This window comes from Myotis yumanensis, unplaced genomic scaffold (genome assembly GCF_028538775.1).
Source record: "Myotis yumanensis isolate MYYU_CA2020_CCGP unplaced genomic scaffold, mMyoYum1.0.hap1 SCAF_3, whole genome shotgun sequence".
Classification (NCBI taxonomy): domain Eukaryota; kingdom Metazoa; phylum Chordata; class Mammalia; order Chiroptera; family Vespertilionidae; genus Myotis; species Myotis yumanensis.
The window spans coordinates 138,267,335-138,285,578 of NW_027223754.1; the positions used below are offsets into that span (position 1 = coordinate 138,267,335).

General features: G+C 38.4%; 1 protein-coding gene across 8 annotated transcripts in view; it reads left to right on the forward strand.

Annotated features, from left to right (window-relative positions):
• The window catches only part of PPP1R12A (protein phosphatase 1 regulatory subunit 12A), a 149,076-nt gene that overhangs the window by 59,061 nt on the left and 71,771 nt on the right, over window positions 1-18,244 (forward strand). For all 8 annotated transcript variants that reach the window (XM_070409663.1, XM_070409668.1, XM_070409664.1 and 5 more), the window contains exon 3: window positions 10,450-10,568. In XM_070409663.1, the coding sequence (XP_070265764.1) occupies window positions 10,450-10,568 (119 nt within the window). The remainder of the gene's footprint in view (window positions 1-10,449; window positions 10,569-18,244) is intronic.

Here is an 18,244-nt window from a genome sequence, read left to right on the forward strand (position 1 = left end):
CTCTCACAGATATTAACTTGGTCTTTTCTATTGGTGTAATTAATTATATCTGTAGCATACTTATGGAATCATGATGTTAGAAATTAAAATTTAGCAAGGTGTCAGGACTACTAACAATTGTACTAATAACATGATTTATGTACAAAAATAATATAGAAATAGTCTTTGGGTTTGGGCAAATTGAAATTTTTTATAAAGGTTAAAAATAGTAATGTTATAAATTTTGCAATTTATTGATAATTAAAAATGGGAAAGAGAATTTCTGCCTCTTAGGTAGATGAATAGATATGCTTTATTCTGTTCTTTCTGCTAAGTACACCTAAAAAGCCTCAACATTACATATAAATATAAGGAACCTCTAAAAGTAGAGAGAAGGCAGAGCAGCTAGGCATCTTGAGGTCCAAAGAATGACACAGGGATGAGTTTTTTGGCTTTTCTTTTTGCCTCATATATCCCATACTTGGAGCTGAGGTAGCTGGTAACCCAAAGCGCCAGTGAATGCAGAGCAAAAAAGCCCCAATAAAAGCCTAATCTCTTTAGCCAAATACGAGGAGAGGGGCAACCTTGGCAAGGCAGAAAACTAAATAATAATAATAATGATGATAATAATAATAAATAATAATAATAACAACAACAACAACAAAAACAACCACTCTACTCCAGCCATACATCATGGGGAAAATAAATCTTAGTCCCACCCATACACTCAATAGGGCAAGTCGGAGTGTAAACTTCTACCCTTACCAGGCTGTAATAAGGCACCCCAACACCCACACTTTGGTGATGTCAGATTAGGCTAGATACAGAGCTAGACAAGACTTAAATCCACATCAGATGGTTAACTAGCCCTCCCTGCGCTTCTAATAGTGACCATGTGGGAGCCTGGCCTTCCACCCCACCTGGCAGTAAGGATGAGCTCTTAGTCCTGCCTGCTGGGGTGGTGTCTACAGAGGCTTACTGGCCAGTGAATACTTTTCACCATCACCACCAAGCATTAAAGAGTCCTCTTTCCCTCTCGTCATGGTGTCAGTGGAAGCTACATGGGGAATAGTGAGACACTGATATCCTTCTCAGCCAGGGAAGTATCAATGTAGGTTGGGCAGGAAGCAAGAAATAAGGAGCTTGCCCCATCTCTGGTATCACTGAAGGTTGAGTGGGGAACCTGGGCTTATATCCTCACCTTCCTCTGCTAGAGCAGGGCCAGACAAAGCCAGCTGACATAGAAGATTTAAGCAACGTCTACTCTAGAGTCATAACATGGTACTCAAAGTGTTCAGATTTTAATTGAAAATCAATTGTCATACCAGTGAAAATCTCTAATTAAACGGAAGAAGATAATCAATAGAGACCAACCAACATAGCTTGATAGCAATATTACTATTTGACAAATATAAAGCAGATAGCATAAAAATACTTCAACAAATAATTAAAAGCATGCTTAAATGAAAAAAAAAATAGAAAGTCCACAAAGAAATAGAAGGAGCCCTAATTGGTTTGGCTCAGTGGATAGAGCGTCAGCCTATGGGCTGAGGGGTCCCAGGTTTGATTCCGGTCAAGGGCATGTACTTTGGTTGCGAGCATATCCCCAGTGGGGGGGTGTGCAGGAGGCAGCTGATCGATGTTTCTCTCTCATCGATGTTTCTGACTCTCTCCCTTCCTCTCTGTAAAAAAAAAAAAAATCAATAAAATATATATATTTTTTAAAAAAGAAATAGAAGGAAGATATCAGAAAGAACCAAATGGAAATTTTAGAACTTAAAAAAATCAGTAACCAAAATAAATAAAAATTCAGTGGATAGCCTCAACAGCAGAATGGAGAGGATAAGAAAGAATTAGTGACCTGAGAAATTGAACAACAGAAATTACCAAATCTGAGCAACAGAGAAAATAGACTACTAGTAAAATAAAATGAACAGAGCCTCAGGGGCCTATGGGACTGTAACAGAGAGCTAGTATTTGTGCTATTGGAGTGCCAGAAGAAGAGGAGAAAGAGGGACTGTCTGAAAAAGTATTTAAAAGAACAATAAAGGATCCAACTGGCGTGGCTCAGTGGTTGAGTGTTGACCTATGAACCAGGAGGTCACGGTTCAGTTCCTGGTCAGGGCACATGCTCAGGTTGCAGGCTCTACCCCCAGTGTGGGGCATGCGAGAGGCAGCCAATCAGTGGTTCTTTCTCATAATTGATGTTTCTTGCTCTCTCTTCCTCTCCCTTCCTCTCTGAAATCAGTGAAACATATTTAAAAAAAAAAAAAAAAAAAAAGGATGGCCAAAAACATACCCAAACTGGACAAAAGATATAAACCTACAGGTGCAAGAAGCTTAGCAAATTCTAAAGAGGTTAAACCACAGCATTCCACACCAAGACATGCTATATAAAAACCTCTGAAAAACTAAAGACAAATTAAAAATCATGAAAGCAGTGAGAAAGAAACTACACTATAGGGGGCAAAAATTAAATGACAGATTTCTCATCAGGCCAGAAGAAAGTGGCACACATTTGTCAAGCTGAAAGAACAGAGCATATTTCTAAAAATACTTTCAAAGTCAAATTTTTGGATTCTTGCTGTTACAACTATTTTTCATTGTGGTATAGAACTTAAAAAATGAAATAGCAAAGTGCATTCCCACTGAAGATGCATAGATATTTATACTTATTTTATAATTTTTGTTTCTCAGAGACTTCCAAAAGAAAATAGCATTTATTTCTGAAGTTAATGATGTGATGTTCTGTTTACCTACTTTGAAAAGTTCAGGTAGCTTAGTTTTTATAATTTCTGTTTTATTGTATGACTTTGAGTAATTCATTTGGATTTTTAAGAAACAACTGTTTTAGTGGTATTCTGCTGACTTTCTGATATTATAAAAATGTTTTATCATTATTAAAAACATAATATTAACTTTATCATCTTAGCCATTTTTTTAAAATACTGATCTAGATCAATAGATTACAATCTTTTTAAAAATTTTATTTATTTTTTTTAGAGAGAGAGAGAAACATCAATTTGTTGTTCTACTTATTTATATATTCATTAATTGCTTCTTGTATGTGCCCTGATGTTGGCGTATTGGTACAATGCTCTAACCAACTGAGCTACCTGGCTAAGGCCATCTTAACCATTTTTAAGTATACAATTCAGTAGGTGTTGTTTATTCATTGTGCTGCAGATCTCTAGAATTTTTCATCTTGCAATACTGAAATTACCCATTAAACATTTATTTGTCCTCTCCTCTCCTCATTGTCTTTGATTACCACTTTTCTATTTTCAGTTTTTATTATTTTGACTTTAGATATTCCTATAAGTGGAATCATAAAACATTTGTCCTTTTGTGACTGGCTTATTTTGTTTAGCATATGGTCTTGAGGTTCATCTTTGTAACAGAGTTTCCTTTTTTAAAGCGCACACACTGACTTTCTCAGATTTAAAAATTCATATATTGCATACATGAAGCATTCATATATTAGTGAAAAGGACTTCTTGATACTAGTTTCCCTACAGTATATAAGAAACTTAGTATTTGTCTATTAAATTTGGACACTAAATATATTCAGTTCTTGCTGATGAAGTTACTTTATCATTGTTTCTTTGATTACTGTGTTCTCAGCTTCTGATTTAAAGACAAAATTTTAATTAAAAAATCAAAATTTTAAAATGAACTATTTCTCTGTCTCAAAATTTTTTATCTGTACTTTGATATTTGACAAAACTCAGAATCCAAGATAATTAATAGAGACTGTCAAAAATTGTTTGCAAATTCAGTTAACACTGAATAATTCTTTAAGAAAATTAAAAATTACAATTGGCATTCAATATTATATTAGTTTCAGGTGTATAGTATAGTGGTTCTAGAACTTATTTAACATTTAACATTTATATAGCTTATAAAGTGATCCCCCTGATAAGTCTAATACCCACCTGGCACCATACATAGTTATTACAATACTAGAAGCCCGTTGCACGAAGGTTCGTGCAATAGGCCTTCCTTCCCCTAGCTGCCGGCACCAGTTTTCCTCCGGCACCCAGGACCCAGGCCTTGGATCTGGCCACAGCAGAGAAGCCAAGCCTCGAGGTTAGGGTTCTCCTCTCTGGCCGCAGTGAGGCTTGGCTTCCCCGCTGCAACTGCAGCGAAGAAGCCACGCCTCTTCAGTCTTCACTCCAGCCGGTGCCTTCGGTCTTCACTCCATGCTTGCATATGCAAATTAACCTCCACCTTTGTTGGGTTAATTTGCATAGTCACTCTGATTGGCTGGTGGGCGTAGCGGAGTGACACCAATTTGCATGTTTCTCTTTTATTAGTATAGATTATCCTCTATAATAAAAGGGCAATATGCAAATTGGCCGAACTGCAGAACAACCGGTCACTATGACGCGCACTGACCACCAGGGGCCAGATGCTCAACGCAGGAGCTGGCCCCTAGTGGTCAGTGCACTCCCACAGGGGAGCACCGCTCAGCCAGAAGCCGGGCTCACAGCTGGCAAGCGCAGCGGCGGTGGCAGGAGCCTTTCCTGCCCCTGTGGCAGCATTAAGGATGTCAGAGCGACGGCTCCCAGACTGTGAAAGGACACAGGCTGGGCTGAGGGACCCTGTCCCATTTCCCCAGTGCACAAGTGTCTTGCACCAGGCCTCTACTTGACTCTATTCCTTATGCTGTACTTTACATCCCTGTGACTATTCTGTAACTACCACCTCTTAATTCACCTTTTCTTTTTCTTTTTTTTCCTTTTTTTAAAAAATATATTTTATTGACGTTTTACAGAGAGGAAGGGAGAGGTATAGAGAGTTGGAAACATCGATGAGAGAGAAACATCGATCAGCTACCTCCTGCACACCCCCTACTGGGGATGTGCCCACAACCAAGGTACATGCCCTTGACTGGAATCGAACCTGGGACCCCTCAGTCCGCAGGCCAATGCTCTATCCACTGAGCCAAACCAGTCAGGGCTAATTCACCTTTTCCACACAGCCTCATAACCCCCCTCTCATCACTGAGTAATTCTAACACAGATATAATCCTACCTGCTTATTTAATATACCATATCCAAATTGCAACCTCTGACTTGGTTACTTTATACCTTTTGTTAGATTTTTTAATAATTTTGTAAAATTCCATTTGGGTCACATTTTCATTTTGAGGTAAATTAATTTATTTGTCCAAAATTATATATTGACTCAAAGCTATTAGATTATTATAAATCTCAATAAACCTGGTAGTTTACCTTTTTCACTTCTGCACTTCATAAAGAATGTCATTATTTACTAAGTGGAATTTTCTATTTTGCACTTTGCGTTATTTGAATAAATCATTAACTGTTTACATCTTGAAGCATCAAAAAAGTTGCCCATCTGAGAACTAGCCCAGTCTTCTCACTTTCATTTTGGGACTCCTATGAGAAATTCTTTTTTTTTCTTCTAAGAAATATTAAAATAAATATAGTATATTTTTTCTAATTAGCAGTCACATGAGCTGCTTAAAATACCCCAGCTTGTTTGTTCTGAAGGACATGTAGCCATCTGTTTTCAGTATCTCCAGGGTCCCTCAAAGTGAATTTCTGAGATAACATGTATTTTCTTTCACATTATCTTAAACATTACTTTCTAAATGTCATAATTTTCCATGATGTGATAACAGAATTTTAATTTTATTTTTAGACCTTACCTGAGCTAACTCATTTAAACTTCACACAACCCTTTAAGTAACTTATAAATGGAACTTCAAATATTTTAAGTTAATGAATGTCACACAGCTGTCCAGGCAGAGGTGGGAGTCTAACCCAATGTCTACAGAACTTAAACTTAAACATTTATGCTTTTTTTTTTTTTATCCAACCAGTATTTGAATGGCTTTTGAGATTATTCATGGGAGATAAGAATTAATACAATGAGATTTTATGTATATTAATATATCTTTTATTTTTTATTTACGGTTGCAGACTAGTTCTGGAGTGCAGGAGAGGTTTGTGAACTATACCAAGTATACATATAAATTTTTGGCTCAGGGATTGCTCCAGGCCCCACTTCCTTGCCAGTAGTTTTGGAACTTTACTCTTGTTATTTTCTTTTAACATCCTTCCTGTTTATATAAATTTTGGATTGTCTGTATTTGGCCTTGACCTGGTATGCCCTTGAGACTCTGCTTCTCATATAGATCACACTGCTGCAAGCATTGAGGCTACATTGAGATATTCCTTTTATTCTCAGTGTTTATATCTGGTGAATGATTTCTAATACTATACCTAAGCAAAATAGAAGTGGTTTTATGTGTAAATATTACTAATTACTTGATCAAGGTTTTGCCTAGTAGAATAGTTTCATATTCTCTTGGAGCATAGCACATCTTTTTATTTTTTTTCTTCAGATTCATTTATTTATTTGTAGTATATAAGTGTTTTTAAATTTTCTATTACATTTTTCAAAACTGTGAGAAAGAAAAAGTTACCTCAATTCAAATTCAAGTATGACTTTTATTTGTAAAAAAAAACACACCATGAAAATAATAAAAAATGAAACATTACTTTGCACAGGGAGAAAGAAATGTTTATAACATGTTATTAAGTTTACAAACAAGCTACAATCTGTAAACAATAAAAAATAAAATAAAAAAACAAGCTACAAAATGATATGGCAGTCTATTTTGTGGTCTGATACACAAAATATACTTGCTGCAGAAAACTTGGATTACAAAAAAATTTCTTCTTACTATAAAAACACAATTAACATACATCCCTTCTAATCCTACCTCTTAAGGATGACCTGTTAACTTTATAGTATATGTTCTTAATATTCTTTTTTTAATCCCTCATTGATCCTCTCCCTCTCCACCCCACAATCCAGCTCACTGCCCCCTGCTGCCCAGGCCTTCACTGCACTATTGTCTGTGTATAGTGTATATTCTTTCATTTTTCTTTGTCTGTGTGTGTGTGTGTGTGTCTGTAAAAGTTACATCTCCACCTAGATACATCTAGCTAGATGGGTAAAGGTCTTCTTAAAGCAAAAGATTGACAAACCTGACTTCATAAAATCTTTGAAATTTTGTAAAATACAGAATACTATAAGAAAAGTTTTTAATACAGTGACAATTTGGAAAAAATATTTGCAACACATCTATTAGTCAGATGCAGGGAATAACTTAAGTTTTTGTATATTATTAATTAGTACCACCATCCCATTTATCACATCATGTAAGTCAAGAACTTTAATGTAGCTTAAACACCTTTTTTACCCTCACTTCTTATATCCAGCTGATCTTCCAGTATCTCCTAGTTATCTCTGGAATTCATCCATTTCCTCCATCAAATTCAAGCTTCCAACATAATTGTTTTATACCACAACTATAGCTATTTAACTGGTCTGCCTATTCTCATTCTTTCTCCATTCTAATTTATCTTTCATACTGCACAAAGTGATCTTTTTGAAATACATTCCTGATAATGTAAGCAAAAATAAACATTCACTGACTTTGGTGTGTGTGTGTGTGTTTATGTTTATCAGAGACAGAAATATATAGAGAGTGATCAGTTATTTCAGTTACTCAGAAAAAAAGACCTGCCCCCTGTCTAGCCATACATACTTCCTGTTGCTGGGTTTTGGTGCCTTTTATTTTCTATTCCTGGAACACACTCTTTCAGTTATCTTTGTTAGTATTTACATATTCTTCAGAGAATTCTTTTCGGACCTGACCAAATCAAATTATGTTATTCACTGCTAGATACAACAAAATTCTCTGTCATAGACTTATCACAATTTTACATTTATTGGGGTGATTCATCTAACTCTTTTACTAGACTGTAGGCTCTTTGAGAGAGGGTCCATGTTTGTTTATGTTTACAGTTGTATTGCTGGCATGTAACGTAGTGCTAGATACATTCTAGACACCTGTTTTAGTCAGCTTTGGCTGCTATAACAAAATACCATAGACTAGGTAACTTAAACAGCAGGCATTTAGTTCTCACAGTTTGGGAGACTATGGAGTCCAAGATGCTGGCCCTTGTGAGGGCCCTTTTCCTGCCTTGCAGATGGTCATCTTGCTGTGTCCTCAGGCAGAGAGGTTGTAAACTCGAGTGTCTTCCTCTTCTATAAGGAAGCTAATCCCATCATGGGTGCTCCACCTTCATGACCTCATCTAAACCTAATTACCTAATACTGTCACATTGAATTTTGGCAGGGACACAAACATTGAGTCCATAACAGCACCCCATAAGTATTTGTTGAATTACCACATAAGAAATACAAGCAAAAGATGTAAATAAGAAGTTCACAAAAGGAGAAAATACAAATGCCAGTAACATTAAAATATTTTTAAACTCGTGTAATCAGAAAAGATGTTAAAACAATGATAAGATGTTTTATGCCCATCAGGTTGAGGAAATTTTAAAAGATTGTTCATGTCAAGTGTTCATTTTAAAACATGTCTATTAGCTGGACGCTATCAAGTAGAAGTATCAACCAGCCATATTGTAGAATATTTTCAGCTATTAGAAGGGAAGCATTGCATTCCAGTGCATTTATTTTTTAAAAAAATATATTTTATTGATTTTTTACAGAGAGGAAGGGAGAGAGATAGAGAGTTTGAAACGTCAGTCAGCTGCCTCCTGCACAGCCTCTCCTGGGGATGTGCCCACAACCAAGATACATGCCCTTGACCGGAATCGAACCTGGGACCCTTCAGTCTGCAGGCCGACGTTCTATCCACTGAACCAAACCGGTTAGCGCATTCCAGTGCATTTAAAATAATCTCATTAATTTTTGTTTTACAAAAGGAGCCTCAAAGTGACTTTGCATATATGTTTATATACCCACATATAAATTCAGAGCAAAGGTACTAGAAAGATATTTGCCATGCTGTTAGTAGTGTTTTTCTCTGGGAAGAGATCATGATAGTAGAAAAAGAGGTTTAAGGAAGGTCTTTCCTTTTTCTTTTTAACTCTGTGGACTTTTTATGTAGTCAGTCAAAAAGAAAAAAAAAAAAACACAAGTTCAGTTGTTTATGGACATAGGGAAAAACTGCCCATTCTTTACATATAGAAAAGGAAAATCAGGGATGCCAAAAGAGCATGGTTTAACCTGGAACTACAAGCAGTTCCATATTGTTGGAGCTTAAAGTGTGATACAGGAAAGAAGAGGAATGAGGCTGAAAAGAATATAAAACTAGATTATTGAGGGTCATGTGTGTTTCTCCTACTGATGGTACAACCATTCAAAAATGTTTTAGTTGGGAATTGACATTGGTTATTTATAATAATAAAAGGGTAATATGCTAATTAGACCAGATATCTTCCGGACGTCATTCCGGACATCCTTCCTGATGAAGCCGGGGCCGGAGGAAAGCCAGCTCGGGTCCTGGGTACCTGCCGGAGGGAAGCCGGTGCCAGCAGCTGGGGGAAGGAAGGCCTACTCTTGCATGAATTTTCGTGCATCGGGCCTCTAGTGTTACATAGATTCTAGGAGATGTGCAGTTAACACATGAAAGTGATTGAGAACCTTTGTATCTGGATCCCTTTTGGCAGGTTTGATGAGTCCTGTGGATACTTTCTCAGGATTGTGCTTTGGTGCATAAAATACAAACTACAGTGAAAACCAGTTATATTGGATTTCATTTATCAAAGTATTAAAAAACACATTTGTGGTATAATTACATATGTGCTTCTTTAGTAACATAATAAATAAAAAGGTCTAATGGTGGTCTAATGACTATTTTAATTTCAAAATAGTGGTGAGCATAAATAATATTTTAAGATATCTGTGTCAGTGAAATGGTCTTTTGAATTCCGTCCATGGACCCCAAGTTAAGAACTATTGCTTATGGCACGAGACTGGGAGCATGGAGATCAGTTAGGAAACCAGTCAGTATGGAGATAATGAAAAACCTTAGTGGAGACAGTTTGAAATGATCCTATGTAAGACTTTCTAATTATTACCAGTGGCTCAGTTGGTTGAAGTGTCAGACCATATACCAAAAGGGTTGCCGGTCAATGGTCACGGCATATGCCTAGGTTGCAGGTTTACTCTCCAGTCTGGGTGCATATGGGAGGCAACCATTCAGTCTCTCTCTCTCTCTCTCTCTCTCTCTCTCTCTCTCTCTCTTTTCCTCTCTAAAATCAGCATTTTTTTATACAATGTATGTACATTATAGAAAAATTAGGAAATATAAAAAAAAGAAGATATGCTCTACTGTAGTTTTTTAGAACTTAATACATATCCTGCTTTTTGGCTTTTTGGCGCGTTAAGATATGTTATTGATTTTTAGAAGCGAGGAAGGGAGATGATAGATAGATAGACAGACAGACATCTTTCAGTTGCCTCCTCATGCCCCCTACCAGAAATTGAGCCTGCCACACTGGCTAGGGCCCTATTCTTGGTTTTTATGGCTGCTCTTACATAGTTTTCCTCATTGTTATGTATTTAGTCTTATTTCAATAGCATTGCTTAACCATCTTACCTTTGATTTTACAGGTTTTTGATTGGTCATGGAGCACATGTAGGAGCTGTCAACAGTGAAGGTGACACACCTTTAGATATTGCTGAGGAGGAGGCAATGGAAGAGCTACTTCAAAATGAAGTTAATCGGCAAGGTAGTGTAAAAGCAGTCTAAATGGAAAATAATTATTTACAACTGTTTTAGAAAGAACATGATACATTTTTAGTAAAATTATTGTTGGCATTGAAAGACAATTATAATTTGGAGGGAGAAGTCAGCTTACCTAATGTGCAGTATGATTCTATTTGAAAAATACATGTTTCTCAGCTCTATATCTTAATATTATTTAAGTTGAAAGAGGTATCATAAGTGGTGGAATCGGGCATAAAATTATATGCTATTAAGAGCTTTGGAGAGAAATAAGACAGGCAAAAAGGGTAAGATGTACATAGGATGAATGTGACACATTGTAAATATAAATAAAGCAGTCAAGAAGTTCTCACTGATAAGATGGTATTTAAGCTAAAATCTGAATGAGGTGAGGACTGAATTATGTGGTAATGGGGAAAGAACATTCCAGACAGGGGGAACAACCAATGCAAAGATAGGAGGGTACCTGGTGTATTCAGAGAAGCAGCAAGTAGACCAGTGTGACTGGAACAGGCGGAACAAGGAAGGAGCTGGAAGGAGATGAGGACACAGCAGTAACAGTGAGCCACATTACATAAGGAAATTGGCTTACACAACAATATAAATGTACTTAACACTACTTAACTATATACTTCAAAATGGTTATTGAAGACGGCAAATTTTACATTCTGTGTATTTTATTACAATTAAAATTGTAAATATATATAAATCATATATAGTGATTCCCACTATATGTCATTGTGGCAATGATTAAATGGGTGTTATCAGAAGAGAAATGTGTTTTACTAAGGTTAAAGGATAAAGAAAAGGTATGAATATTGGTTTAGAACAGCGGTTCTCAACCTGTGGGTCGCAACCCCTTTGGGGGTCGAACGACCCTTTCACAGGGGTCGCCTAAGACCATCGGAAAACACATATATAATTACATATTGTTTTTGTGATTAATCACTATGCTTTAATTATGTTCAATTTGTAACAATGAAAACACATCCTGCATATCAGATATTTACATTATGATTCATAACAGTAGCAAAATTACAGTTATGAAGTAGCAACGAAAATAATTTTATGGTTGGGGGTCACCACAGCCTGAGGAACTGTATTAAGGTTGCGGCATTAGGAAGGTTGAGAACCACTGGTTTAGAGGGTTGACTGCTGCTGAAGTGTGATTCATCAGGAAATAGGGTTAAAGGAATAGAAGCTAAACCAGTTCCTTGAAAAGAGATTTTTATTCCTTGGGATTAGGAGAATTCCTAATGACTTCTCAGTTGTTCCTGGGAAAGAGATTTTTATTCCTTGGGATTAAGGAAATGCATAATGACTACTCGGTTGTTTAAAAAGAAAAATCTTAGGCACTAAAACTGAGAAAATATTTAAATGCCTAAATAGAATTGAGGCATTATAACAAGTGGCTGAAGAGAATAGGACACACATTAGAAAAGTTGTCTTTGCCGAAACCGGTTTGGCTCAGTGGATAGAGCGTCGGCCTGCGGACTGAAGGGTCCCAGGTTCGATTCCGGTCAGGGGCATGTACCTGGGTTGCGGGCACATCCCCAGTGGGAGATGTGCAGGAGGCAGCTGATCGATGTTTCTCTCCCATCGATGTTTCTAACCATCTATCTCTCTACTTTCCTCTCTGTAAAAAATCAATAAAATATATTAAAAAAAAAAAAAGTTGTCTTAAACTGAAGCTTGAATAAGTACACAGAAGAGCTTTTAACAACTAGGCTCTAGGCAGGCATTTTGGAGTAATGGGATCTTCAAGACTTGAAGAGCTGGAAGTATATAACACATCACAAGCTAAAAAGAAGGGTACCTTATCTGCCATCTTGCCCTGATGAGTGCCCAGATATCTAACAGTTTCTTGGAAAACTGGTTAAAAGAAATCTTTTTATACTGTCTAATATTAGCAATTATTATGAACTAAGAAAGGTATGGAGATATACTGAAAACTTCTTACCTTTGGTTCCCTTTTATATAAGGGAAACTGTTAGCAATGCTGATTTTAATTGTAATGATTCATTCAGTATTGATTAATGTGCCAGCAGATGTTCTGAGTGCTGGGTATTGAAGAAGAAAAAAAAGGCAATCTTTGTTCTTAAGAATTTCACAGTGGCAAATATATAAAAAGAGCTTCACAGTGCAGTGTGCTATTTGTAAAATATAGCTAGAAACAGAATGTTGTGGGAGAACAGAAAAGGCTGTGACTAACTAGTAGTCAGGAAAGGTTTCAGAACAGTGACATTTGAGAAAGAGTTTGCTTGGCAGAGAAGGGAGGCAATGGACAGAAAAGACTTGTCAGGCAGAGCTACCAACATATGCAAAGAAAAGGAATTGGAGATATAGCATATGTGGAGAATTCATTAGAATTGTAATGGAGATAGAACGTCAGGATGGAATTAGTAAGAGCTGGAGGTGAGCCCGAAAAAGATAGGGCTAGAGCTGGATGGTGAGGGATATATATTTGGTAGGCATAAACAGATGCAACAAAGACCCAGCAAGAAATTAACCTGATTGGATTTGATTTTTAGTAATAAAGCTGATGGCAATGAATTAAAATGGGGGTAGGGGGTAAAGGAGGCTCTTAAATATTACAGATGATAAGGGCCCAAATTATTATATTTATGATGGGAAAGTAGGGCTGTTTTGAGAAAAATATTAAGGTAAAATTAAAACAGTTTGGTGAAGAATTGAATGTGGAGATAGAAAAAAATCATTTGCTTACTGAAGTTTCCAGTGTAAGAAGGGATGACTCGAATTTATATGGGAAAATGTGGGATGAAACAAAAGATTTATGAGTTTGTTTTGGGACATACTGAGTTTGTGGTGGCTAAAGCATTTCTAGAGGACAGTGTCTGGTGTACTGTTGGGACTTGGAAATGTCAGAGTAGAAAATGTAAATCTGGGAGAATAATACATGAGAGAGAATTCCGGGAAAGAGTGGATGAATGACCCTGGAACTGAAAAGGGAAGAACTAATACTAATAATAGTAGCTAACTCTGTGTGTGTGTGTGTTGGGGGGGGTGGGGGGGGTTTGACACTTTAAATATATTTTTATTGTTGATAGTATTACAGATATCTCCCAGTTTCCCACCCTTTGCCCCCCTCCTCCCAGCCCATACTTCCCCCTCAAGTCTTCACTACCCTATTGCCCATGTCCATGGTCTATGCATATAAGTTCTTTATTTTATCTCTTCTCATCCCCCCGACCCCAAATCAATCTGTTCCGTGCCTCCCTGCTTCGGGTCTTATTTTGTTGGTCAATTCATTTTGTTCATTAGACTCCACAAATAAGTGAGATCATGTGATATTTGTCTTTCTCAGTTTGGCTTATTTCACTTAGCATAATATTTTCCAGGTCCATCCATGCTGTCTCAAAGGGTAAGGTATCCATCTTTTTTTACAGTTGTATAGTATTCCATAATGTAAGTGTCCTATAGCTTTTTTATCCATTCATCTACTGATGGACGATTGAGCTGTTTCCAAATCTTAGCTATTGTAAATAACATTGCTATGAACATAGGGGTGCATATATTCTTTCTGATTGGTGTTTTCGGTTTTTTAGGATATATTCCCAGAGGGATCGCTGGGTCAAATGGAAGTTCCATTTTTAATTTTTTGAGGAAACTCCATACTGTTTTTCATAGTGGCAGCACCAATCTGCATTCCCATCAGCAGCAGTAAATTAGTGTTCCTTTTTCTCCACATCCTCATCAGCACTTGTTGTTTGTTGATTTTTTAAAATATATTTTTATTGACTTCAGAGAGGAAAGGAGAGGGAGAGATAGAAATATCCATGATGAGAGAGAATCATTGATCAGCTGCCTCCTGCACGCCCCCCACTAGGGATCGAGCCCGCAACCCAGGCTTGTGCCCTAGACCCGAATCAAACCTGGGACCCTTCAGTGCCCGCAGGCCAACACTCTATCCACTGAGCCAAACCAGCTAGGGCTGTTTGTTGATTTTTTGATGATAGCCCTTCTGACAGGTGTGAGGTAATATCTTATTGTGGTTTCAATTTGCATTTCTCTGATGATTAGTGACTTGGAGCATTTTTTTCTTGTGTCTCTTGGTCATTTGTATGTACTCTTTGGAGAAATGTCTCTTCAGGTCTTCTGCCCATTTTTTAATTGAATTGTTTGTCTTTTTGTTGAGTTGTATGAATACTTTATATATTTTAGAAATTAACTCCTTACCAGGTGTATCATTGGCAAATATGTTCTCCTATTCAGTGGGTTCCCTTTTTAATTTTATGGTGGTTTCTTTTGCTGTGCAGAAGCTTTTTATTTTGATGTACTCCCATTTGTTTCTTTTCTCCTTAGTTTCCTTTGCCCTAGGACAGTGGTCGGCAAACTCATTAGTCAGCAGAGCCAAATATCAACAGTACAACGATTGAAATTTCTTTTGAGAGCCAAAATTTTTAAACTTAAACTATATAGGTAGGTACATTGTTATTAACCTACCTATATAGTTTAAATACTGTTGATATTTGGCGCCTCCACCGCGTTGCATATCCCGCAGCCCACCTGTGCCGCGTCTCCTGCCCGACTGACCGACAGACACCCCCCACTTCTTCTAACACCACTTCTTCAAAATAGACTCGCCCAGGCCAAAAACCGACTTCTGTGCATGGGCCACGAAGTTTCAATCGCACTGTACGTGTGCACCTTCACGTGGTATTTTGTGGAAGAGCCACACTCAAGGGGCCAAAGAGCCACATGTGGCTCGCAAGCCGCACTTTGCCTACCACTGCCCTAAGAGATGTATCTATGAATATATCGCTATGTGAGATGTCTGAGATTTTACTGCCTATGTTCTCCTGTAAGATTTTTATGTTTTCATGCCTTACATTTAAGTCTTTTATCCACCTTGAATTTATTCTTGTGTATGGTGTCAGTTGGTGGTCTAGTTTCATCTTTTTGCATATGTCTGTCCAGTTTTCCCAGCACCATTTGTTAAAGAGACTGTCTTTACTCCATAGTAGCTAACTCTTATTAAATGTTGGTTATATGCCAGACATTAAGCAAAGGGCTTTATGTACATTTTTCATTTCATTTCAGCCTCACAGCAATTTAAGAGTTAATACTACAATTATTCCTATTTTACAGATGAGAAATTGAGACTTAGTGATTTGCCCAAAGTCATATGGGTAGGAAGTGGTGCTATTGTTCAGTCCCAAAGAGTGTGATAGATATTTTTAGCCCACACTCTTCATTACTGTCCCAGACTATATTAAGAATGTCTCCTGGAAAACGTAATGATGTTTATTTTTTATATAATGGGAATACATGAATTTATATAGCATAACTATATTCCAAAGAAACCAAAAGATAAGAGCACCCTAAATATTATCTCTGGTAGTGATAATATTTCTCAAATTGTTTATCTGTGTATGCAAGTTATTATTTAATATTTTAAAATTCTTTAGTCATTTTTTGGCTCTTATTTCTTATTATAATATATTTGATCAATAACTAGTTAATATTTAAGTAAATTTCCTTTGAAAGTAGTAATGATTGGCCCTGGCCATGTAGCTCAGTTGGTTAGAGCGTCATCCCATTATGCCAAGATTGCAGGTTTGATTCCCAGTCAGGGCACATACAAGAATCAACCAATGAATGCATAAGTGGAACAACAAATTGATCTATTTCTTGATCTCCCTCAACCCTCTCTCTCTAAAATCAATCAATAAATATAAATTTTTAAAAAGTAGTAATAATTGAACAGTAGCTAAACCTATTTCTAGTTTATATCTACACTAATAAAAGAGAAACATGGTAATTAGCGTACGACCGCTACCCTTCCCATTGGCTAATCAGCATATCCTTATGCAAATTAACTGTCAGCCATGATGGCGGCTGGCAGCCATGCACTGAAGCGAGCAGGGAGGCTTGCTTGCTCCAGTGACTGCGGACTCCAACGTTCCCCACCTGCCGCTGCCGGCCTCTCAGGGGCAACTCTAAGCAACTATGTACTATGTTGCAAATAAGAAGCTAAACAAAACCCCAGAAACCGGCTGTCAGTCAGCCAGGGTCAGCCAGCCAGCCGCAACATTGTATCGATGTTTTCAGCAGCTGAGGCCTCAGAGCTAAAGCTGGCCCAGAATAAAAAAAAGAAAAAAAGGAGCGGTTGGGAGCTTCAGTCACCCGCTTTCGGAAAACAGCCCTCAGCCCCTCAGCCAGACTGGCCAGGCACCCCAGTGGGGACCCCCACCCTGATCCGGGACACCCTTCAGGGCAAACCAGCCGGCCCCCATCCGTGCACCAGGCCTCTATCCTATATAGTAAAAGGGTAATATGCCTCCCAGCACCGGGATCAGTGGAGCAGCGAGGCTCCCGGCACTGGGATCAGCGTGACAGGGGGCAGCGCCCAAACCCCCTGATCAGCCCTGCTCTGTGCCTGATAGGGAGGAGCTCCCCAATCCCCTGATTGCCCTGCGGTTCTGTGTTTGACAGGGTACGGCGCACCAACCCCCCCTGCCCTGAGTGTGACAGGGTGCAGCACCCCAACCCCCTGATCCGCCCTGCTCTGTGTGTGACAGGGGGCGGTGCCCCAGCTCCCCTATCGGCCCTACTCTGTGAGTGACAGGGGGGAGCTCCTCAACCCCCTGATCAGCCCTGCTCTGTGAGGGACAGGGGGGAGTTCCCCACCCCCTGATCGACCCTGCTCTGTGTGTGACAGGGTACGGAGCCCCAACCCCCCTGATGGGCCCTGCTCTGTGAGTGACAGGGGCCAGTGACCCAACCCCCTGATTGGCCCTGCTCTATGAGTGACAGGGGGTGGCGCCACAACCTCCCCATCGACCCTGCCTTGAGTGTGACAGGGGGTGGTGCCCCAACCCCCCAATCGGCTCTACCCTGAGCATGACTGAGGGTGGCATCGCAACCTCCCGATCCGCCCTGCTCTGTGCATGACAGGGGGCAGCGCCCCAACTCCCCAATCAGCCCTGCTCTGAGCCTGACCAGGGGCTGCACCTAGGGATTGGGCCTGCCCTCTGCCACTCGGGAGCAGGCCTAAGCCAGCAGGTCATTATCTCCCGAGGGGTCCCAGACTGCGAGAGGGCACAGGCCAGGCCGGGGACTCCCCCCCCACCCTCCCCCAGTGTACAAATTTTTGTGCACCAGGCCTCTAGTTTTAATATAATTTTCCTGGGACACAAGTTAATTTTTATATCTCTTGGCTGACCAAAAACAGTTTAATTCTATTTTTTTTCTTACCTAAGAGATTTGGCTACATTTCAATCTAATATTTAATGTTTTTCAATAATAATGACAGATGTTAAATAGTCTAATCACTTTATAATATACACAATTTCGTTTTAATATCTATTGTTTTCACTCTCCCTAAAAAAAAAAAAAAAATCAATGGAAAAATATCCTTGGGTGAGAATTAACCAAAAAAAAAAAAAAATGACCTAGAGAGAGAGAAGCAGAATCATAGACTTTTAGATCTGATAATGGTAGTTAACACTTTGGTGCTTACTCCTGATCAGCACTTCACATACATCAATTAATTTAATCCTCACAGCAACCCTATGGGATAGGTAGTTTCATTACCCCTATCTTACAAGTAAAGAAACTGAATATTAGCATAGTTTAAATGTCTCGCCCAATATAATAAAACTAGTAAGTGTAAATAAATGACAGATCAGGGATTGAAACTTAGCAGTCTAGTTTTAG